General features: G+C 30.9%; 3 protein-coding genes across 7 annotated transcripts in view; 2 read left to right on the top strand and 1 right to left on the bottom strand.

Annotated features, from left to right (window-relative positions):
• LOC130445980 (leucine-rich repeat serine/threonine-protein kinase 1) overlaps positions 1-8,462 on the bottom strand; it is a 29,492-nt gene extending 21,030 nt beyond the window's left edge. For 2 of the 5 annotated variants that reach the window (XR_008910089.1, XR_008910088.1), the window contains exons 1-3: positions 8,195-8,418; positions 7,941-8,138; positions 6,672-6,837 (exon numbers count right to left, since the gene is read on the bottom strand). Coding sequence is in view for 1 of the 5 variants with exons in the window: in XM_056781922.1 (XP_056637900.1) it covers positions 6,672-6,837; positions 7,941-8,138; positions 8,195-8,248 (418 nt within the window). In the remaining 4 variants the exon portion in view is untranslated. Of the gene's footprint in view, positions 1-4,096; positions 4,484-6,671; positions 6,838-7,940; positions 8,139-8,194 lie in introns of those variants that run through there. The other 3 variants (XM_056781924.1, XM_056781923.1, XM_056781922.1) reach the window with 2 other exon arrangements.
• A 204-nt stretch (positions 8,463-8,666) lies between these two features.
• LOC130445978 (grpE protein homolog, mitochondrial) lies at positions 8,667-10,458 on the top strand. The gene is made up of 4 exons (XM_056781921.1): positions 8,667-8,823; positions 8,883-9,045; positions 9,159-9,476; positions 10,215-10,458. Exons 1-4 carry the CDS (start codon positions 8,750-8,752, stop codon positions 10,317-10,319), a joined length of 660 nt encoding a protein of 219 aa, XP_056637899.1. The 5' UTR covers positions 8,667-8,749; the 3' UTR covers positions 10,320-10,458.
• Positions 10,459-12,903: 2,445 nt separating this feature from the next.
• Positions 12,904-17,622, top strand: LOC130445977 (facilitated trehalose transporter Tret1-like). The gene is made up of 2 exons (XM_056781920.1): positions 12,904-13,101; positions 13,883-17,622. The coding sequence occupies exons 1-2, from the start codon at positions 12,987-12,989 to the stop codon at positions 15,223-15,225; spliced, it is 1,458 nt and encodes a 485-aa protein (XP_056637898.1). The 5' UTR covers positions 12,904-12,986; the 3' UTR covers positions 15,226-17,622.
• The last annotated feature ends 253 nt before the right edge of the window (positions 17,623-17,875 follow it).

Here is a 17,875-nt window from a genome sequence, read left to right as displayed (position 1 = left end):
CCTGGTCTACATTTTTACTGGTCTTTTTCCAGATGTCCAAGATTCAGAAACCCGAAATTTCACTGAAGGATTCAATTAACTTCATTCGCAGGGTCCTCCTTTTTCAAACCTCAACTACTCTATCTAAGCCAATTGATTTTCCTATCTTCAGTGTCCTTTTCCTCTTTGTGATTACACTTTCATGTGGTTTTGTGTTCAAAAAATTTCTCATCATATTTTTACTTCAACCTTTTAACTTTTGCCGTTTTAATGATGCACAATAGTCCCAATTTCTTGCTTGTTCTCTCTATTATTCCGATTTCAGTATCGTTGGGAAGGAATTAGTACCCTAGATCATATCAATTATTTCTACATATAATAGAGGGTCTTGAATAAGTTTCAGTAGAGTAAGGCTAGTTTTTATACTCCTGTTTTAACAGTGCATAAGTCAAAAAACAGAACATGTTTCCTAAGGCATGAAACTAGATTTCCAGAACCCCTTCCGCCAGTAGTATCATCCCAGACGTACATGTTATTAAAACAATGATTACCAAAGTTGTAGATATAAAGATTTCTCTTATAGGAGAATACTGAGTATGGGGAAATTAAATACCTTTTGAAGATCAAAAAATAAAAACATAATATTTATCCCGTAACTTTTTTCAGTTCTGCGCGCGCTTGTTTTGCTAATATTAAGTACTTTTCTTAAGTCAGCACTAATTTCTTGGAATATCTTTTCACAGTTGCTGCAACAAAGATCTCTGGACTTGGTTCAGTAGTATTCTGAATAATAATCTGTCATTAAGCAACAGAACTTACTGCTGCCTAGCGATATTATGAGAACTACAATTTGTTTCATTATTACATTGAAATTTCACATGGTGCTTGTTATAGCGTTTCCGATTCAAAAATGATAAAAATTGGCCTTGGTCTACTTAAATTCAGAGCCCTCCATATAATAAATGTTCCTTGTATATTAAAAAGCAGACACTTGTAGATATTGTCGAATCAAGAACGTTGAAACTGCACATGTTGCCACATGTTGAATTTTTACCCATCCCTAGGATATTTTTTCAGACTAGGAGTATGAGCACACCTATTTTAATATTTTTTAAAATCCTGTTCTCTGAAATGCCATTGATGTATTCATTATATTACTTTTTCCAAATTGTTTCGTGAAAAAAATCTTAAAAACAATCTAAAGCCTTATTCTCCGATTGATTGATAAATTAGAAGAACCAATTGTTTAAATATTTTTTTGGAAATTAATACTTGCCCATTAAATTAAACGCCAAGAAATCGTCATTGAAATAAACACAAGCATCAAAGGCTACATCAGTCTTTCTATTTTTTTTCTTCCGTTTATCCATATCGCGCTTAAAAAACTGCTATTTATAAAAAAATAACCTTGCTAAAGGATCTATAATAACCTAACCTAAGCTTAGAGCTGAATTATCACATGGCCACTGCAGTATTGAAAGTCAAATTATACTGAACAGCTGTTTAAACCAAGGGATGAAAATCAATACTTTAAATATAGAGAGGGAACATAGCGAATGTTTTAAGAACACATAGACCAGGTAATGAAAGTTCTGATTCTAGTATATGGTAAATAATGTATTTTCTGTTAATTATAACTAGGAGTTAAAAATAATCAATTACTTTCTACCTATAACTATCAAAAACTTTCTATTAACTATCTTTAGTAAAAAAAAGGTTATACAACAGTTTCAGATTAATATACTTATATACTATATATACTACTAATATACTAGGTATTATCTTTTTAAAATCAAGGTTTTCTCAAATTCTGCCATTATTACCATGTCATTTACATGTAGTATATCCGATATTTTAATGTCTTCCATTTTCTACTTAATACTGTTTAATTTGTTGTGTTTTTCAGTTATTTGTCTTATCATGAAGTTGGCATCAGTTCTTCTTCTGTTTGTTCTGAATCTTCTTTCTAGATCGTCTCTTACGCTGTTTTCTATTATTCTCGTATATATCATGGTGACTTAGTAATTTGATTCCTTCATAATTGTTACATTTTCTTATGTCTCCTTTCTAGTATATTATACCCACATGCCAATCTTTTGACGCTTCTCCAGTGTCACGTATTTTTAATGTCTCTGATCTAATTTGAACTAATTTGCGAAAATATTCTTTCGACGTGTTGTAAAACGTGGTATCAATTATGTTCACAGGTAAAGTTACGAGCAGTTGTCATTATAAAAATAAAAAGAACTTTCACGTGTAAGAAGAAAAAAAGTATATTTTGACACTGATAATAAAGCAACTTTTCGATTTCATAGTTAAAGACAAAACCTGCCTTAACGTACTTAAAAACATCAATACTTATTAGTGCCTTTGGTTGCTGGTGTGTACAGTATAGTTAACACTAATTAACTAATAAGGTCCATGTTTGTAAATTTTCGGAAGTGAACTAGATTAACACTAAAGTTTGAATTAGTAAAACTAAACGGGTCAATATTATGCACAAAGGTTATTTTTTATTTGTATCTAATCGCAAATTCCGGGCTCTCTGCCTCTAAATTCAAAAGATAACTACTTATATTGGAGTCTTAAGACTTTGCTTCCTAAATTGAAAACCTAATGAAACGTTTCGAAAGCTTTCTCGAAAATAAACAAAATTGCTCCTTTATTAATAAACGTTGTTTGTATACACTACAAAAACTTTTAGAGGTTATTTTTTTATACTAATTTTCAACCAACAATTCAACTAAAAGAGTATATGTTGTTTTTACAAGATGTCTCAAAAGAAAGTTCACCTTTTTATTGCTAAGAGACCGGATCAACATTGGATAAACCCAAATTCCGGCGTCCAATCATCATATTTCTCATTTTTCACAAAGATTTGGGGCTGCACTATTACAAACTTCAATTGGTGCAAGAATTGAGGTCTCAGGATGCTGGTCAGAGGCTTGACTTAGTAAACAAGATGATTGAGAGCTTTCCAACGTTTGCCAACATATTGTTGTCGGATAAAGCTCATTTTCATCTAAATTGACGCTAATGGAGTGTAACCAATCAGAAACACAAACATCAGAAACCTCTACATTCGCCTAAAGTAATGACAGTTACAGTGAATTCAGAGCGATATGAGTAGATGTTAGACGACTTCTTCTTGCCTGTCTTGGAAAACTATAAGCAAAGAATATGGTTCCAGCAGAATGGAACAGCTTTACACACATCCAATAGATCTCTGCCACGAGTTCGTGACATTTTTCCTGATTGATTTCCAGGAGAGTTGGTCTCCACGTCTCGATTTAATATCTATAGATTTTTTCCTGTGGGGTTATGTCAAATCTAAAGTTTAGGCTAACAAACAGACTTTCCCGGCACAATTAAAAAAAATTATCCGTCACGAAATAGCAGTCATCACGAAGAATACCTGCCGAGCCGTCAAAGGTAACGTCAACTAATTGGAAAATGCCCAAATCCGGGCGCCTAATCATCATTATTTCGCATTTTACCCAAATATTTGGGGCTGCACCATTACAAAATTCAATTGGTGTAAGAATTGAAGCCTCAGGATGCTAGTCAGAGGCTTGACTTAGTAAACAAGATGATTGAGCACTTTCCAACGTTTACCAACATCTTAATTTTGGATAAAGCTCATATTCATCGTAATGGATATGTTAACAAACAAAATTGACGCTAGTGTTTCAGTTACAATAAATTTAGAGCGTTATGTGTAGATGTTAGACGACTTCTTCTTGCCTGACTTGCAAATATTACCAAAGAACATGATTCCAGCGGAATGGAGCAACTGCTCACACGTCCATTAGATCTCTGCCACAAGTTTGTGACATTTTTCCTAGCAAATTGATCTCCAGGAGAGTTGACCTCCACGCAGTCCCGATTTAACATATATGGATTTTTTCCTGTGTGGTTATGTCAAATCTCAAGTTTACGCTGACAAATAGACTTCCCTGGTTTCCCGACTCCTTTCTTTCAAGTGCTTTTTCTTTAATTTGAACCTTCTTTTGAGACATTTTGTATTATGCACTAATGTTATACATTAGTAGGTGAAAAATTAATTTTTTTCTATACTTCTTACACATGATACATGATATGCATGAAATATTCTCACCTATATGTAAAATTGGTCCCCTTCTCCTGTTCTATAATAATAGTGTAATTTGGTTTCTCGTTCGCGGTTGAACCTCTACACATTATTAACTATTATCGCTATTATTTTATTAACACTACTTAAATTAATTCGAGGCACTATTAATCTCGCATATTATTCTCCAATTACAGTAAACCAGCCGTTAAACTTGAATTTTCTTTTTAATAACAACAGTATTAAATAACCGAGAATAATAATTAAAACGGTGGTGAAGCAACAGCGACCAATCACTTTGTACGCACTCATTTTTCTTTTAAATATATGTGCAAATCTCACTAATAATCAATATAATAACGTAAGGCACTTCTGTTAACTGTGATGTTCACTTTCCTGGTCGGTCAAACGACGATACGATATGATGTATTTTGAAGTTAAAGGAAGCGGCAACAGTGTTAAAAATAGACTAGTCAAAATATTGAAATATTGAGCAAAAGGGCATCGAGTGCGTAATAGACCTAAAACAGTGTACTTCGAGACAAAATAGGTCAGATAATATACGAGGGCTGTCTCTTTGTATATATATATATAACATATATGAATTCGTAGTATTGAAAATGTACCGAAAATACAAATATACGGAAGTCGACTGTATATTAATAGATTTTTGAAAACTACGTAAAATGTTGGTATACTTTTGACTAAAAACTTTTTCCGAAAAATGCATACTTTTTTAGTTTTTAATTTTTTTGTAAAAAAACTTGACGTTTGCAGACCCTTATAAATTATTTTTTTACGAGGACACCCTTGAAGATATGAAAATGCTGTCCATTCTGTTGCTTTTAGCAAGGTCAGACGTATTTGGATCTACGTTGAAACAATTTTTATTTTATACAGGATGTGTATAAAAAGTGTTCAAAGTTTAACTTCATGAATATCAAATTTCTTTATTTCTTTAAATAGAACCACCCGGATTTTTTCTATTTTTTTTGCATTCAGGGGTGGCAAATTCATGTATACTTTCCTATACCTAATCCTTACCGTAATCCAGATATTAAATGTTTTCTGTAAATGTTTAGAGATGCAGTCGTTGATACAAGCACTAAGGAATAAAAAAGTATTTTTCTTTATCTTGTCAAGGTCTGTATAAAAAATCAAAACAAATTGTATGTACTAATCCTATTCCAACTTTTAGTCGTTTCTGAGATATATGAGGTTTTAAATTATTATTGTAGTTTTTATCAAGTTTTAATTTTTTATGTAATTATGTAAATAGCAGCAAATAAAGTACATGTTCTTGTAACAACTTTGTCACATTCACCATGTATTAAAAGCAAACCGGAAGTCGGTCATCTTTAAAAATACTTTAGTTAAAAAGATCGTATCCAAAAATCCAAACGTAGAGACTTTCATGATTTTACTATAAGTATTTTGCTATATACAGATAGTCGTGGGACACCCTGTATATATAAATTATCACGTATTATGTTTATTTGCAGTGAATTCTCTTATAAGACTTCTATTGTCTGAAAACAGCTGTTTAGAAGGTTTAATTTGGGTTTTTCATAAAGAAAATAATCCGCTGAAGTTTGATATCTGGTTTCTTCTCCAGAAATGGAATCACTATTATTAATTACATTTGCATAAATTTTATAAATTATTTTCAGAACCATATAACTTCATAGTTATCTATTACAACTAGACTATATATCTCTCTAAATAAGATTAATTTATGTCAAAGTTATTCATGTAGGGGTTATCATTAACTAGAGTACATATCATGATAATTAGTAATTTATTGGCTAAGCAAAATAGTGGTAATTAAAGTAAGTGGGGAAGATATAAGCAAGTGTTGTTTATAACAATTTAATTAAAATAAAATATTTATGCAAGGGATTCTGTCAAGTGATTTTCCATTTGGTTTATTTTGCATGTTTTAATGAAAATACATTTCAAGATTGAAATTTGATCATCATGTGGAGGTATTGGTAAAAAAATTTGATACAAACAATTTTTAATTGCATTATTTGAACATATTTTAAAAATTTTCATTTGTATATATAATGTATACGAAATGTTTTCAAAGAGTTTAGCAAGTTAGCTGTGAGAAATTCCATCGAAGAATATATCCAAATTTTTTTAAACCAGTTTTATTCATTATTCTATATTATAATAAAACCACAGAAAATGAGTTATATGAAAATACCATTACTATTAGTAATACCATGGTCCATTTGAACATATATTTTAAGGAAATTAGTAAAAAGTGAAATAAAATGGTGGTTTCGCACTTAAATATTAAGAACACAGTGGTGTCTGAAGATAGTTATCTAAACACATTTCAAACTTTGTAATTGAGAGTGATGGTGTAGTAGTAGTAAACATCATATTTGGTATAAAAGTAAACCTAATATATTTTTCCATTTGTATAAAATTAAAACTTTGGAAATATGAGGTTTACATTGTGTAATTTTATTATAAAAATGGTTCATTTTATTTTTGATTCTCAATTATACATCAGTTTGTTCTATTATTTCACTACCTCGTATATTAAAAATTAGTTAGATTTTCTGATACATATTAATTGCACTCTACTCACCCAAAGCATTTTTAAGAGCAGTTACACACTGCGTATGTCCAAATTTCTCAGAAAGGTTAATAGCTGTTAATCCCTTAGAATCTCTGATTATTAAATCGGCATTATGTTGTAGCAAACATAAAACATTTTTTGCATGACCATATTCAGCTGCTAAATGTAAAGGTGTCTGAAAGTTATAACACAATTTAGTCATTCACTAAGAAAAATAAGTATGTATGCAGCAGCTTCCTGTCTATCTGAGAAATATGACGAAAAACATTCATTTTAAAAAAAATTATTATTTAGATGTAAATAGGAAAATATGATGTGTTAATCCGATCATGATCTGGATGTTTGGAAACTGATTGAGTTAACTTGTTAAATGGCTGTTGAATATTAATTCTCAAAAGCCAGGTCATTAATGAGTTACTTAAGTTTGTGACATTTTGACATTTAAGCAGAAAAATAGCTTTTTAGTTTTATAAAAAAGTTATATTGAAAGAAGTACTTTTTCATAGCATTTAAAATCATAAAACCGTTATGAAGTCTTCAAGTAAGGTATTTCCCATATTTTCTTTCATAAAAACAAAAATTAGTTGAAATTGGATGATTTTTGATACTATATGTAAATAAATATAAATAAAAATAAATATAAAATTATTTCAACAATAACAATTTTATAAATAATTGATTGAGCTTCAGCTAGTGTGGTATACTTGAGTATTTGGTACTTTTTTATTTCTTTTATATTAAAATGTACCTGGTTGTACCAGCAAAGAGAATCCTCTAAATCAATGTCTTGTATATTCATTCTCCTCTATTGGTAAAAAACTCACTAACTGGTTCTCAGGATTGTTTATTAATTTTAAAATATTTTCATTATGTTTTAGACTATAGATATTTTTGCTAAAGATGACACTTGATATATTTGTAGTGCCAAATCTGTAAGGGTGGGTAAATTGTTGATAACTACTTAATAACAATTATTGAACATTGACAATCTATTATACAACTAAATAAATATTAATGAAGAATTAATGTACAAAAAGTAATACAAATCAAGTTCTTGTAGATCATCTTTTATGTTTCAAATTTCCACCAAAAATTCAAAGCAATGTACAGAAACTGTAATCATAATCCACAATCAGCTGTTAAATGATCTACCTGAACTCAGATCATAGTTTCCAAAAAGCTCAATACAACTGATTTTTTTATTTGCCTTACACGATAGAAGACTTTTGGTTGGAATTTATTAGACGAAATTATATTGAAGCAATTGCTTGTACTCACTTTGTTGTCTCCTCTCGATCCACACTGTACGTTTGGGTCAGCTCCCGAATTTAAAAGTAGTTGGAGACATTTAGAGTTATCTGTTATAGCAGCTGCATGTAATGGGGTTCTGCCCCAGCTATCTTGAGAATTTATAAAATTTTGTTGACCCCCCGCTAATAAATCTTCAAGTAATTCCGTGTTATCCCACAAGGCAGCCTAGAATTTTCGATATGCGATATTACCAATAATAACAATATATTTGTTTAAAATACCTGGTGTAAAAGGCGTCCCGGAAAATCTTCATCTTCAGGAGAAGAATCTAACATATTTTATTCAAATAATAAACTTAGAGTTTCAACAATGCAATAACTTTAATAGAGAACATATATTGTACCATTTGTTTGAGGTTTTTTCACTCATAATTTCATTGATTATATTGTTTAATTTAATTCATTATTAGGTAAACAATTAACCACAAATAATGTAATTGTTTCAATACAACATAGGGAGGGGAGAAGCATATTAGGCAAATCACAAATTAATGATGCATGTACATATCTTTATTTTTGACATAGTTCTTCTTTTTTAAATTTGAAGAATTTCTAATCATTGTATTTTTTTGGAGTAACAATAATATTCTTTGGAGGTAATTTTCAAAATTGTATTAAAGTTCAAGTAACTTCATTAGAGATACCAGAAATACTGGCTGATGTAAGTAGTGGTAAGGGACAACTCAAATCAATAATTGAACGAATGTCAGCTGCCAACCATAACCTCAGAGATTCGAAAAACGAGCTGTACCAAACCATAAATCATTTTGTAAAAATATGGCATTAATGAGTTTAAGAAATTTTGTAAAATGTGGACAAACACTTAGCGATACTATTAATTTCAATTCAAGGTAATTTTTATTTTGCCAGAAATTTTCTTCGAAACGTTTTAATTGCGCAATTTTTTCAGGAGTTTAATAATATCTTCAATAAGACATTCAAATCTTGCTGAAGAGTCCAAAACGCAAACACAAAGTTCAACCGAACCAGATTCTAATGTAGTATCTAACCCAGAAATTGATAATTTAACCAAGCAAATTGCAGAACTCACATCCCAAAAAGATGAACTATTGGTACTTGTTTTATTTTAAATTGAATAAACTATTCATAATAATTATTTATATTAAACTTCTTAACTGTTATAAAGTTATTTTAGAATATTTTATGATTTTAATTCACTTTTCAGGATAAATACAAACGCTCCTTAGCAGAGACTGAAAATATTAGGAAAAGATTAACTAAACAAATAGCCGAAGCAAAAATTTATGGAATCCAAAATTTTTGCAAAGATTTATTAGATGTTGCAGATGTATTGAGTAAAGCAACAGAGACTGTACCAAAAGAAGAATTAAATAATAATAATCCACATCTTAAAAGCTTATATGAAGGTCTGTGTATGACTGAATCACAATTAATGAATGTATTTAAGAGACATGGACTTGAAAAAGTTAATCCATTAAATGAAAAATTCAATCCAAATTTCCATGAAGCCCTTTTTCAGCAGGTAAATGAGAATTTCATATTCAATTTTCTAACTTTATTAAGAATGAAGGGTGGGTGGAAAGTTTCCTGCCCTGCTCAAATTTTTATACTGATTTTCATTTACTTTATCTTGATGAATACAAATGTGTGTTTCATTAATCTGAAAGATATATTTTTCTTTGAAAATAAAAAAATTGAATTTTTGGAAGTTTTTCAAAATGTCCCATATTTTCTCATATTCTTATCAGTAATGGATATTTAGCCCACATGTAGTCAAGAGGTGAAGAGTCTGCAAGTGCAGCAGTTCTTGGACTTTGTGAGGCTGGAATTGTGGTGATTTTGCCTTGAGAAAAAGGGCCATCTAGTAGCGATCCAAGTGTGAGAAGGGTGTTTTTGGCAAGGAAGTTGTTTGATTTGATACTGCAAATCACATAATAGGCTTTTAGGTCATTTAAATGGCTTAGAATGGGAGTTATGTCTATATTGACATAAACGGTGTCACTGAGGCTGAATAAACATTTGTTTTGGCAGTATCTTAGAATGAACTGCTCACAAGACAAGAGCTGTATGCAGAAATGGTTGGGTAAGGTGCAGTAAGTGTTGGATCAATATTCGATTATGGTACATATGTAGGTTTACTAAATATAACTTTTTATATGGTGTATAAAATTTTTGAAATGTAGTGGAGGTTGCAGTATATTTGCACTAGCAGAAACAAAAACACTGATAGGTGTAAAGATTAATTTTTGGGTATTTTCAGGAGGTTGACGGAAAAGAACCTGGTACAGTTGTGATAGTCTCCAAAATTGGATACAAATTACAAGATAGGGTGATAAGGCCAGCATTAGTTGGAGTTTCAAAATAAAATTTTTGCATTAGATGTATATAATATATAAGTATGTATTGGTCCAATGTGATTTTAATTATTTCACTGGTGACTATATTTACAATATAGTGTTATAATTTTTATAAAAATCTGCAGTAAATGTTTATTATTGTTCTGGTCTTGAAGTTTTATTTGTCCTGAATGTACAATATTATTTCTGATCTGAGCTCTGATCGACCTCACGAGCCAGTATTGATTCATTGTTTGGAAACACTAACATGACAAAAAATTGTAAATAAAATAAGAATAACTCATGTAGAGATCCAAGTTAGGGGTGACATTACGAGATAAAATTCGATTAACCCTATAATAGTTTCCAAACAGCCCTTCTATGTTCAAATGTTTATGCAGTGAGGATCTACGTTTGCTGGTTTGTATTGGAACTTTGTTTTACACAGAAAAATAAGTTCTAATTACATTATGTGATGCATTGAGTTTTCCTAAAATAACAGTACTTCACCAAACCTCGTCCACTTTCAGTTTCCATTATTGTTTAAATATTTGGGTAATGTACATTGTTGTGTAATCAGATTGAATTTTGTAATCAATATTTAATCAATTTCCTTTTAATAGATTGACTGAAAAATTCACGTAATTGCTAAATTCCGTTGACAGTACACGGTTCAAATTTAATTTTTTGAATATTTTTCATATGACCATTCTAAGGATTCCACAGTTCAGATATTAGGTCGTCGCCTTTTAACCTCGAGGTCATTAGATTAAATTCCAATGAGAGAAATAAAAACAATTTCATATTTGCTTTTTATTTTTCAAACTTCTATGCTTTGCATTTTTTTTTTAATTTGGATGATAGTTTATATAATCATATATGTATTAACATACTTTAATTGACAACAAACATTAAAACATAAGCCGAGAAAAGTCTAAAAAAAATTGAATTCTGGAGTTGGCGGTGAAATCTCTATATTTCTCTAAAATTAAATGGTGGAGAAATAAGACACACAACTAATTGTTTATTTTTCAAAAATTAATAAATAAATGTGTGATTATAAACACAAAATTCTAACCGTTGTCTTGACCTTGACGTTCATCAATCAGCTGATATTGTCAAAGCTACTATCACAGAACATTTTTGGTATGTTCTGTGGCTATTATATTAATCAAGCGCCAACTCAATAGTGTTTTTCGCAAAATTACGAGAGAGGGGACATCTGTTAATTTTCTTTCAAACTTCAATAGAGCCAGAATAACAACTAATTTTGTTTTTTTAACAATAGAAAGTGTTATTTGAAATTTTAGTCCAAGTAATAAAATAATAAATATAAAATCACTGTTTAAGTGCTTCTTTGAGTTGAAAACAACCAAACATTCATAAGATACACTTCGAAAACAATAAAAAGGTGGTAAAAGATGTATTTCCAATCTTTAACTACATCATTCAGTTGTTATCTCACGAGGCTGGAAAGCTCGACCTGACATCTATTGACACAAACTTTTAATGCTTTATGAATTTGTTCCTACTAGGCAACATAATACTATTTGCTATGCTTTTGAAAACCGCTTGACCTTCTTTTAGTGGTCTGCTTCTAACCTCAACATATTTCAAATCTCGTTATTTTTAGACCGATTATTAAACAAAATGTTTTGTTCTCACCCCACAAAAACGTTTAGGAACTAACGGAAATTACGAAAATAAAGGAAACTAAATCATTAGAAATATATAAAGAATTAAACCGTATCAAACACCCTTATAGATTATAATATTCATCGTGATAAAAGCCATCTAGTGATACGTGATTTTTGCCAAGATCTTTGAATTTTTTTCTATACTCTATTTCATCAATTATTGTTACTATCACCCACTAGAACTTAAGTTGAAGCTTTATTTTTTAAAACACTAGAAAAGTAAACAGTTTATAGCGTGTAGAAACCAAGTAAAATACAAATTGTGACATTAAGAGTTTTTTTACTTCTCATTTTAATATCTTCAATCTCATATTCACTTGCTACTTGTCATTTTTATGTCCACATTTCGAAGCCCCTCATTGTAGACTGACAAGTTTTTTCAACTTGTATGCTTTTCTCCAAAGTCCAAATGTTGTATTGAATTTGGGGTTTTAAGTTGTAAGGATCAATTCGACCATATTAAACAAAAATTATACACATAAAATTTTATTTTGAAGAAGTTTTGCAGAAATAACTTTCTTATTATTTTTGAGCACTCCCCGTATAAACAGTGGGAAATTTTTTAACGGGTTTTCCAAAAATAAATAAATGCCACTTTAACTACATATATTTTATTAAATTTTAACAATTAAATAAAATAGCTGTGCGTCGTGGTCAATGATCAATTTAGAGAATAAGATGTACCATGTACATAACTTATGCATTCCTTCTTTTAATTGCAAACATAAATTCTTTCGGTTGAGACATTTTTTCATTCTACAAATAATCAAATAACATATTGGAAACTTATTATTCTTATCTACCGAACGTCGTCAACAGATGATATTTGTTTACACTACCATAGGTCAAACTACACATCAATATTTATGCAGAATAGTAGATTTTGTAATAAAACATCAGTTTGGCAACATTGTATAACAATAGATAGTAGAGGTTAACATACAATCATTCATATAATTATATATTTGGGATATGAGAAACTGAATTTGAATAATAAAAATGGTTGAAAGTGGTAATCATAATGTTGATCAATTGGACGGATTATCTGATGGAACGACGAAACTTTATATGTCAAAAAAAGATACTCCATTTGTATATTTTTGCGCAATAACAGGTAGGCAATTTTTATTTATTTCCACTATCCAATTTATATTTTTACGAATTAATAGTACGCACGTGGAATCTCTTCAAACAAAGATTAAAATCGATATTAAACTAGACTAAGTTTTTGAGTTAAGGCATATTGAGGAGGCTGTATCCTCTCATACCCAGGATTTGAAAACGACTGAATGTAAAGATGTTGATGTCAATAAAATTCGTGCCTCCTCAAATTTGAGGGTCTTGTAGAAATGGTTTTCGTAGTTTGGGGTCCTGACCTTCTCAAATCAGATAATGGCCCGCCATTCGATTGTAAGGAATATGCTGAGACCTTACTAGAAGCTAATGGTACTCCAGAAAGGTTTATTAGATAGCTAAAAAAGACTGTCGAAGTCTCTGTTTTGGAAAAGAAAAACTGGCCAGTAGAGCTGGATACACATTTGATAAACTTTCGCACCAGATCCCACGCAACCACCGACGTCACCCACCACTACAAATCTGATTTTCAAATACCTTTTTCCAGTTGGTTACCTCCCAACTATTGAGTCTGCAGTGAGGAACTTGAAAGTAAAATGTCAAGACTCTGTTAACAAACACAAAGTACAAACACATCGATTTTGGACGACCAGTATGATATTTTATCGGTAGCAGACTACTTGTATACATTCGTTTATTGCATTTATTGACAAAAACTATCTTAAGATTACCTACTAAAAAGTTTTTCCATATTGCAATCCCTGGTAGCTGTCCACGTAACTGTATGGCTCAAAGTTTCAGCTCGAGTATTTTTTTTTCAGCAAGTCTACTGGTATTCACTGGTTGTTCCAGCATAGTATGGTCTTCACCAGTTATACCCAAATTAAAATCGACCAACGACGTGGATAATCCATTGGGGAAGCCCATATCACCGTTTGAGACTTCTCTAATAACCGGTTTACCTTCTTTTGTAGCAATATTAGGTAACATTATTTTCGCTCAAGTACCGAATGCTGTCGGTAGAAAGAACTCTTTATTATTGGTATCGTTAGGAATGATGATATCTCTGGTTGTTATAGCATTTGGAAGACACGTATACGTTTACTCTGCTGGTTTATGTTTTTTATTTATATGCGTAGCTGGAGTTTACGTTGTTTTACCGCTATATTTAAGCGAGATATCGGAGCCTCATAACCGTGGTAGAATATTGAGCCTCATAGGAGTTTTGATGCCTTTGGGTAATCTTTATGGTTACGTATTAGGCCCTCTAACTTCTGTAAGAAATTTCACTTTACTACTCACTTTACCGCTCGTAATTCATTTTATTGTTGTTTATTTGGTTTTGCCGGAATCTCCTGTTTACTTAATTTCGAAAAATAATATCCCCGCGGCATTGGTGGCGTTAATTAGTTTAAGAAGGAATAAAAATGTTGTACGTATTAATGAAGATTGTAGATGTATTGAATATAATCTTAAATCTAGGGAAAATAATAACCAATCTGGTTTAATGGCATTATTTAAAAACAAAAACGTCCGAAGAGCTTTATTAATTTCTCTAGGTATAAATCTTACGCAACAATTGTCGGGGGTGATAAGTATTTTAAAATTTCTCGCACCTATTTTTAATAACGTCAGTTCTTCTTTTTCGGGTAATAACTTAGCTGTCATGGTGGCAGTAATTAAGTTCATTAGTTTTTTCCTCAGTACTGTTTTAGTTGAGAAATCTGGACGAAAACCTTTGTTGTTAATTTCATCTTTTGGCAGCTGCATTTCTCTATTTTTAATCGGGATCTATTTTTTCTTAAAAAATAATGTTTCTAACGCAAATATCGCAACTTTGAGCTGGTTACCTCTCTCATCGGTATTGCTTTTTAATTTTATGTACGCATTAGGTATAGGTACTCTATCTATAACTGTTATGAATGAATTATTTCCTGTAGATGTAAGAGCTGCGGGTTGCGCTTTCGTCTTCACTGTATGTTATCTATTAGGAGCTTCCCAAGTTTTTCTATTTCCTTTAATTAGTGAATATTATGGAGTACAGTACTGTATTTGGTCTTTCAGTTTTTTCTGTTTCATGGGGTTCACTTTTATGTGTTTCATGTTACCGGAAACGAAAGGTAAGAGCTACGCAGATATTCAAATTTTGTTAAATAGGCTATAGGATAATGAAATTTCATGATACATCAAGAAATTCGCAATTTTATTAGGGAATTCTAGTCCTGAACGTCAGTTTAAACCACAGATATCAACTTTTTCACGTTTTATCGATGGCGTTTATCGACAAACTTTATTACAGCTCGTTTTGAACCTGGGCTTCCTCGACAAATCGTCTCCAAACTGGTCTGTTCGTCACCAATCCTCTTACATAAATTTCTTGTGAGCCATCGTGAACTTGATCAGTCCATCTGGTAGGGTTCTACCTCTTTTTCTACTGCTGTATATTTCGACATTCATCCGCTTGTCCTCCATTCTTTGAATGTGGCCATTATTTCAGGTTTTCCACTCTGCTTCTTTCATATATTATTCATTACCCAACATTCACTGCCATAAGTTTCGATTATTATTAGAGTCCTGTAGATTTTCAACTTCGTTCTTCATTATCTTCGAGATATTTAAAAGTTGTTGACACCTTTGAAAGTTTTACTATCTAGAATTCTAATCTAGCTTAACAAACGTCAGGTTGAACCACAGATATATTCTTTTTCGCGTTTTATAGATGACGCTTAACGACAAGCTTAGGTTTAAACATCACCCACGGTTTGGGGGCAGTTTGAACTTTAGTCTAACATCAAACTGAGAATTCCAATTTTACCTTACCTTACCAATTGACACTACGGCTCGTTGTGAGTCTTGGCCTCCTCGATAATTCGCCTCCAAACTGGTATTTTCTTCCCTATCGTTCTGGTGGGTAGGAATATCAAAATGGTATGTACGTTTCAAGACCTGTTTTTGAAATATGATGTTCACCATTTTTAACGTGATATTACCTAGTCTGTCTTTTAGAAATCGTTAAGCTATGTGTAGAGCTGGGCAGAATACTGTGCTAAAGTAATCATGAATACCTTTAAAAAGTACTCAAAAGTATTCGAGTACGATCAATTCTATGAATAATTTTACAAATTTGGTAATTATACACTTTCGCGGTCACCTGGTTTTTTGGCCCTAGAAAATCAAAAAATGGATGGATTTTAATGATCTTGGTCTCAAAATGTTCCATTTTACGGCGGATTTATAAAAAAAATACGAAAATTAAAAAAAATAAATATTTTTTACAGTTTCATGACTTTAAATGCAAAAAAATGACTTTCTACATATAATCCTTCGTAACTGTTTCTGACGTCGTGGAATCAAGTTCGTATATTTTTTTTCGCAATTTACATAAAAAAATGAATATTTTGAAAAAAAAATTTCAAAAAAGTTAATTTTTTTGAATAATTGTGAGTTGTAGGATTTTGTTAATAATAAATTGAAATATATTCGTTAGTTAGGTTAGGTTGTTTTGTATTGTAAGTGCTTCAAATGTATTCAATTCACAATTGTTGCAACTCATTGTCGTGTTGTGTTTCAATTTATTATTAACAAAATCCTACAACTCACAATTATTCAAAAAAATTAACTTTTTTGAAATTTTTTTTCCAAAATATTCATTTTTTTATGTAAATTGCGAAAAAAATATACGAACTTGATTCCACGACGTCAGAAACAGTTACGAAGGATTATATGTAGAAAGTCATTTTTTTGCATTTAAAGTCATGAAACTGTAAAAAATATTTATTTTTTTTAATTTTCGTATTTTTTTTTATAAATCCGCCGTAAAATGGAACGTTTTGAGACCAAGATCATTAAAATCCATCCATTTTTCGATTTTCTAGAGCCAAAAAACCAGGTGACCGTGAAAGTGTATAATTACCACAAATTTTAGAGAGTGCTTGTTAAAAAAATGAGTAACGAGAAAGATAATAATTCTTGTCATTTCTTGTGTACCAGTTTGGGCGTCGGTATCTCGGTAGACTACACTTTTCGAGTACTAAGTACATCAAGATAAAAGTACTCATGATTATAGATACTGAAGTACTTTAAGTACTAATAATATTCACTTGAGTACTTGCCAGCTTTGTTGTGTGGCATCCAAAGAGTAAGCAGTTTTCACGTGACAAGATGATCGTTTAAAATTGAAATTACTGTTGTGCATTCAACACTAAGAGCTATTTTAATCGCTTGATAGGTTCATCTTCGACATGAAATGTTCATTGCAACCGTTCCAGACTTTGTCGTTTGTACTTAAACCGAACTTAAAATCATTAAGCGTACAAAATATAATGGTATATAAAATACAGTGTTGTCAGATTTAACACCTCCAGTTTCGTGGTATCTTACAATATTCATAGTGGCCCTTATTATAGTATTTTCAATGTCAAATGTACAATTTTTTCGTTTATTTCAGTATGCAACGAATTTTATCGTAATTTATTTACATATAACTTTTTTGTATTAAATAATTTTTGTAGTTTTATATGTAAAACAAATGTATATTGTAATATATAGATTGTCGCTGTAATTTCATTTTATTTTCCCCAAATTCGATGCTGAAACATTTTTTTTTCCTTGTAAACCAATTTCAAAATAATTATTACTAGTTTTAGTCGAAATACATTCACACCATATTACCAAAAAATCAGATCTAACTATGGAAATTCAAGTACACTCCTATTGTAGAGCTTCCCGTGGACTCCAGGGGGTGCACATTGACTACTTTGGGAATCATTGAGATAAATGAAGTTTTCCATACGTTTGAACCAATTCTGAACTAG

Source organism: Diorhabda sublineata, chromosome 6 (assembly GCF_026230105.1).
Source record: "Diorhabda sublineata isolate icDioSubl1.1 chromosome 6, icDioSubl1.1, whole genome shotgun sequence".
Lineage (NCBI taxonomy): Eukaryota > Metazoa > Arthropoda > Insecta > Coleoptera > Chrysomelidae > Diorhabda > Diorhabda sublineata.
Note: the sequence above shows the minus strand (reverse complement) of the source record. Positions and strands in the feature narration are given on the sequence as shown.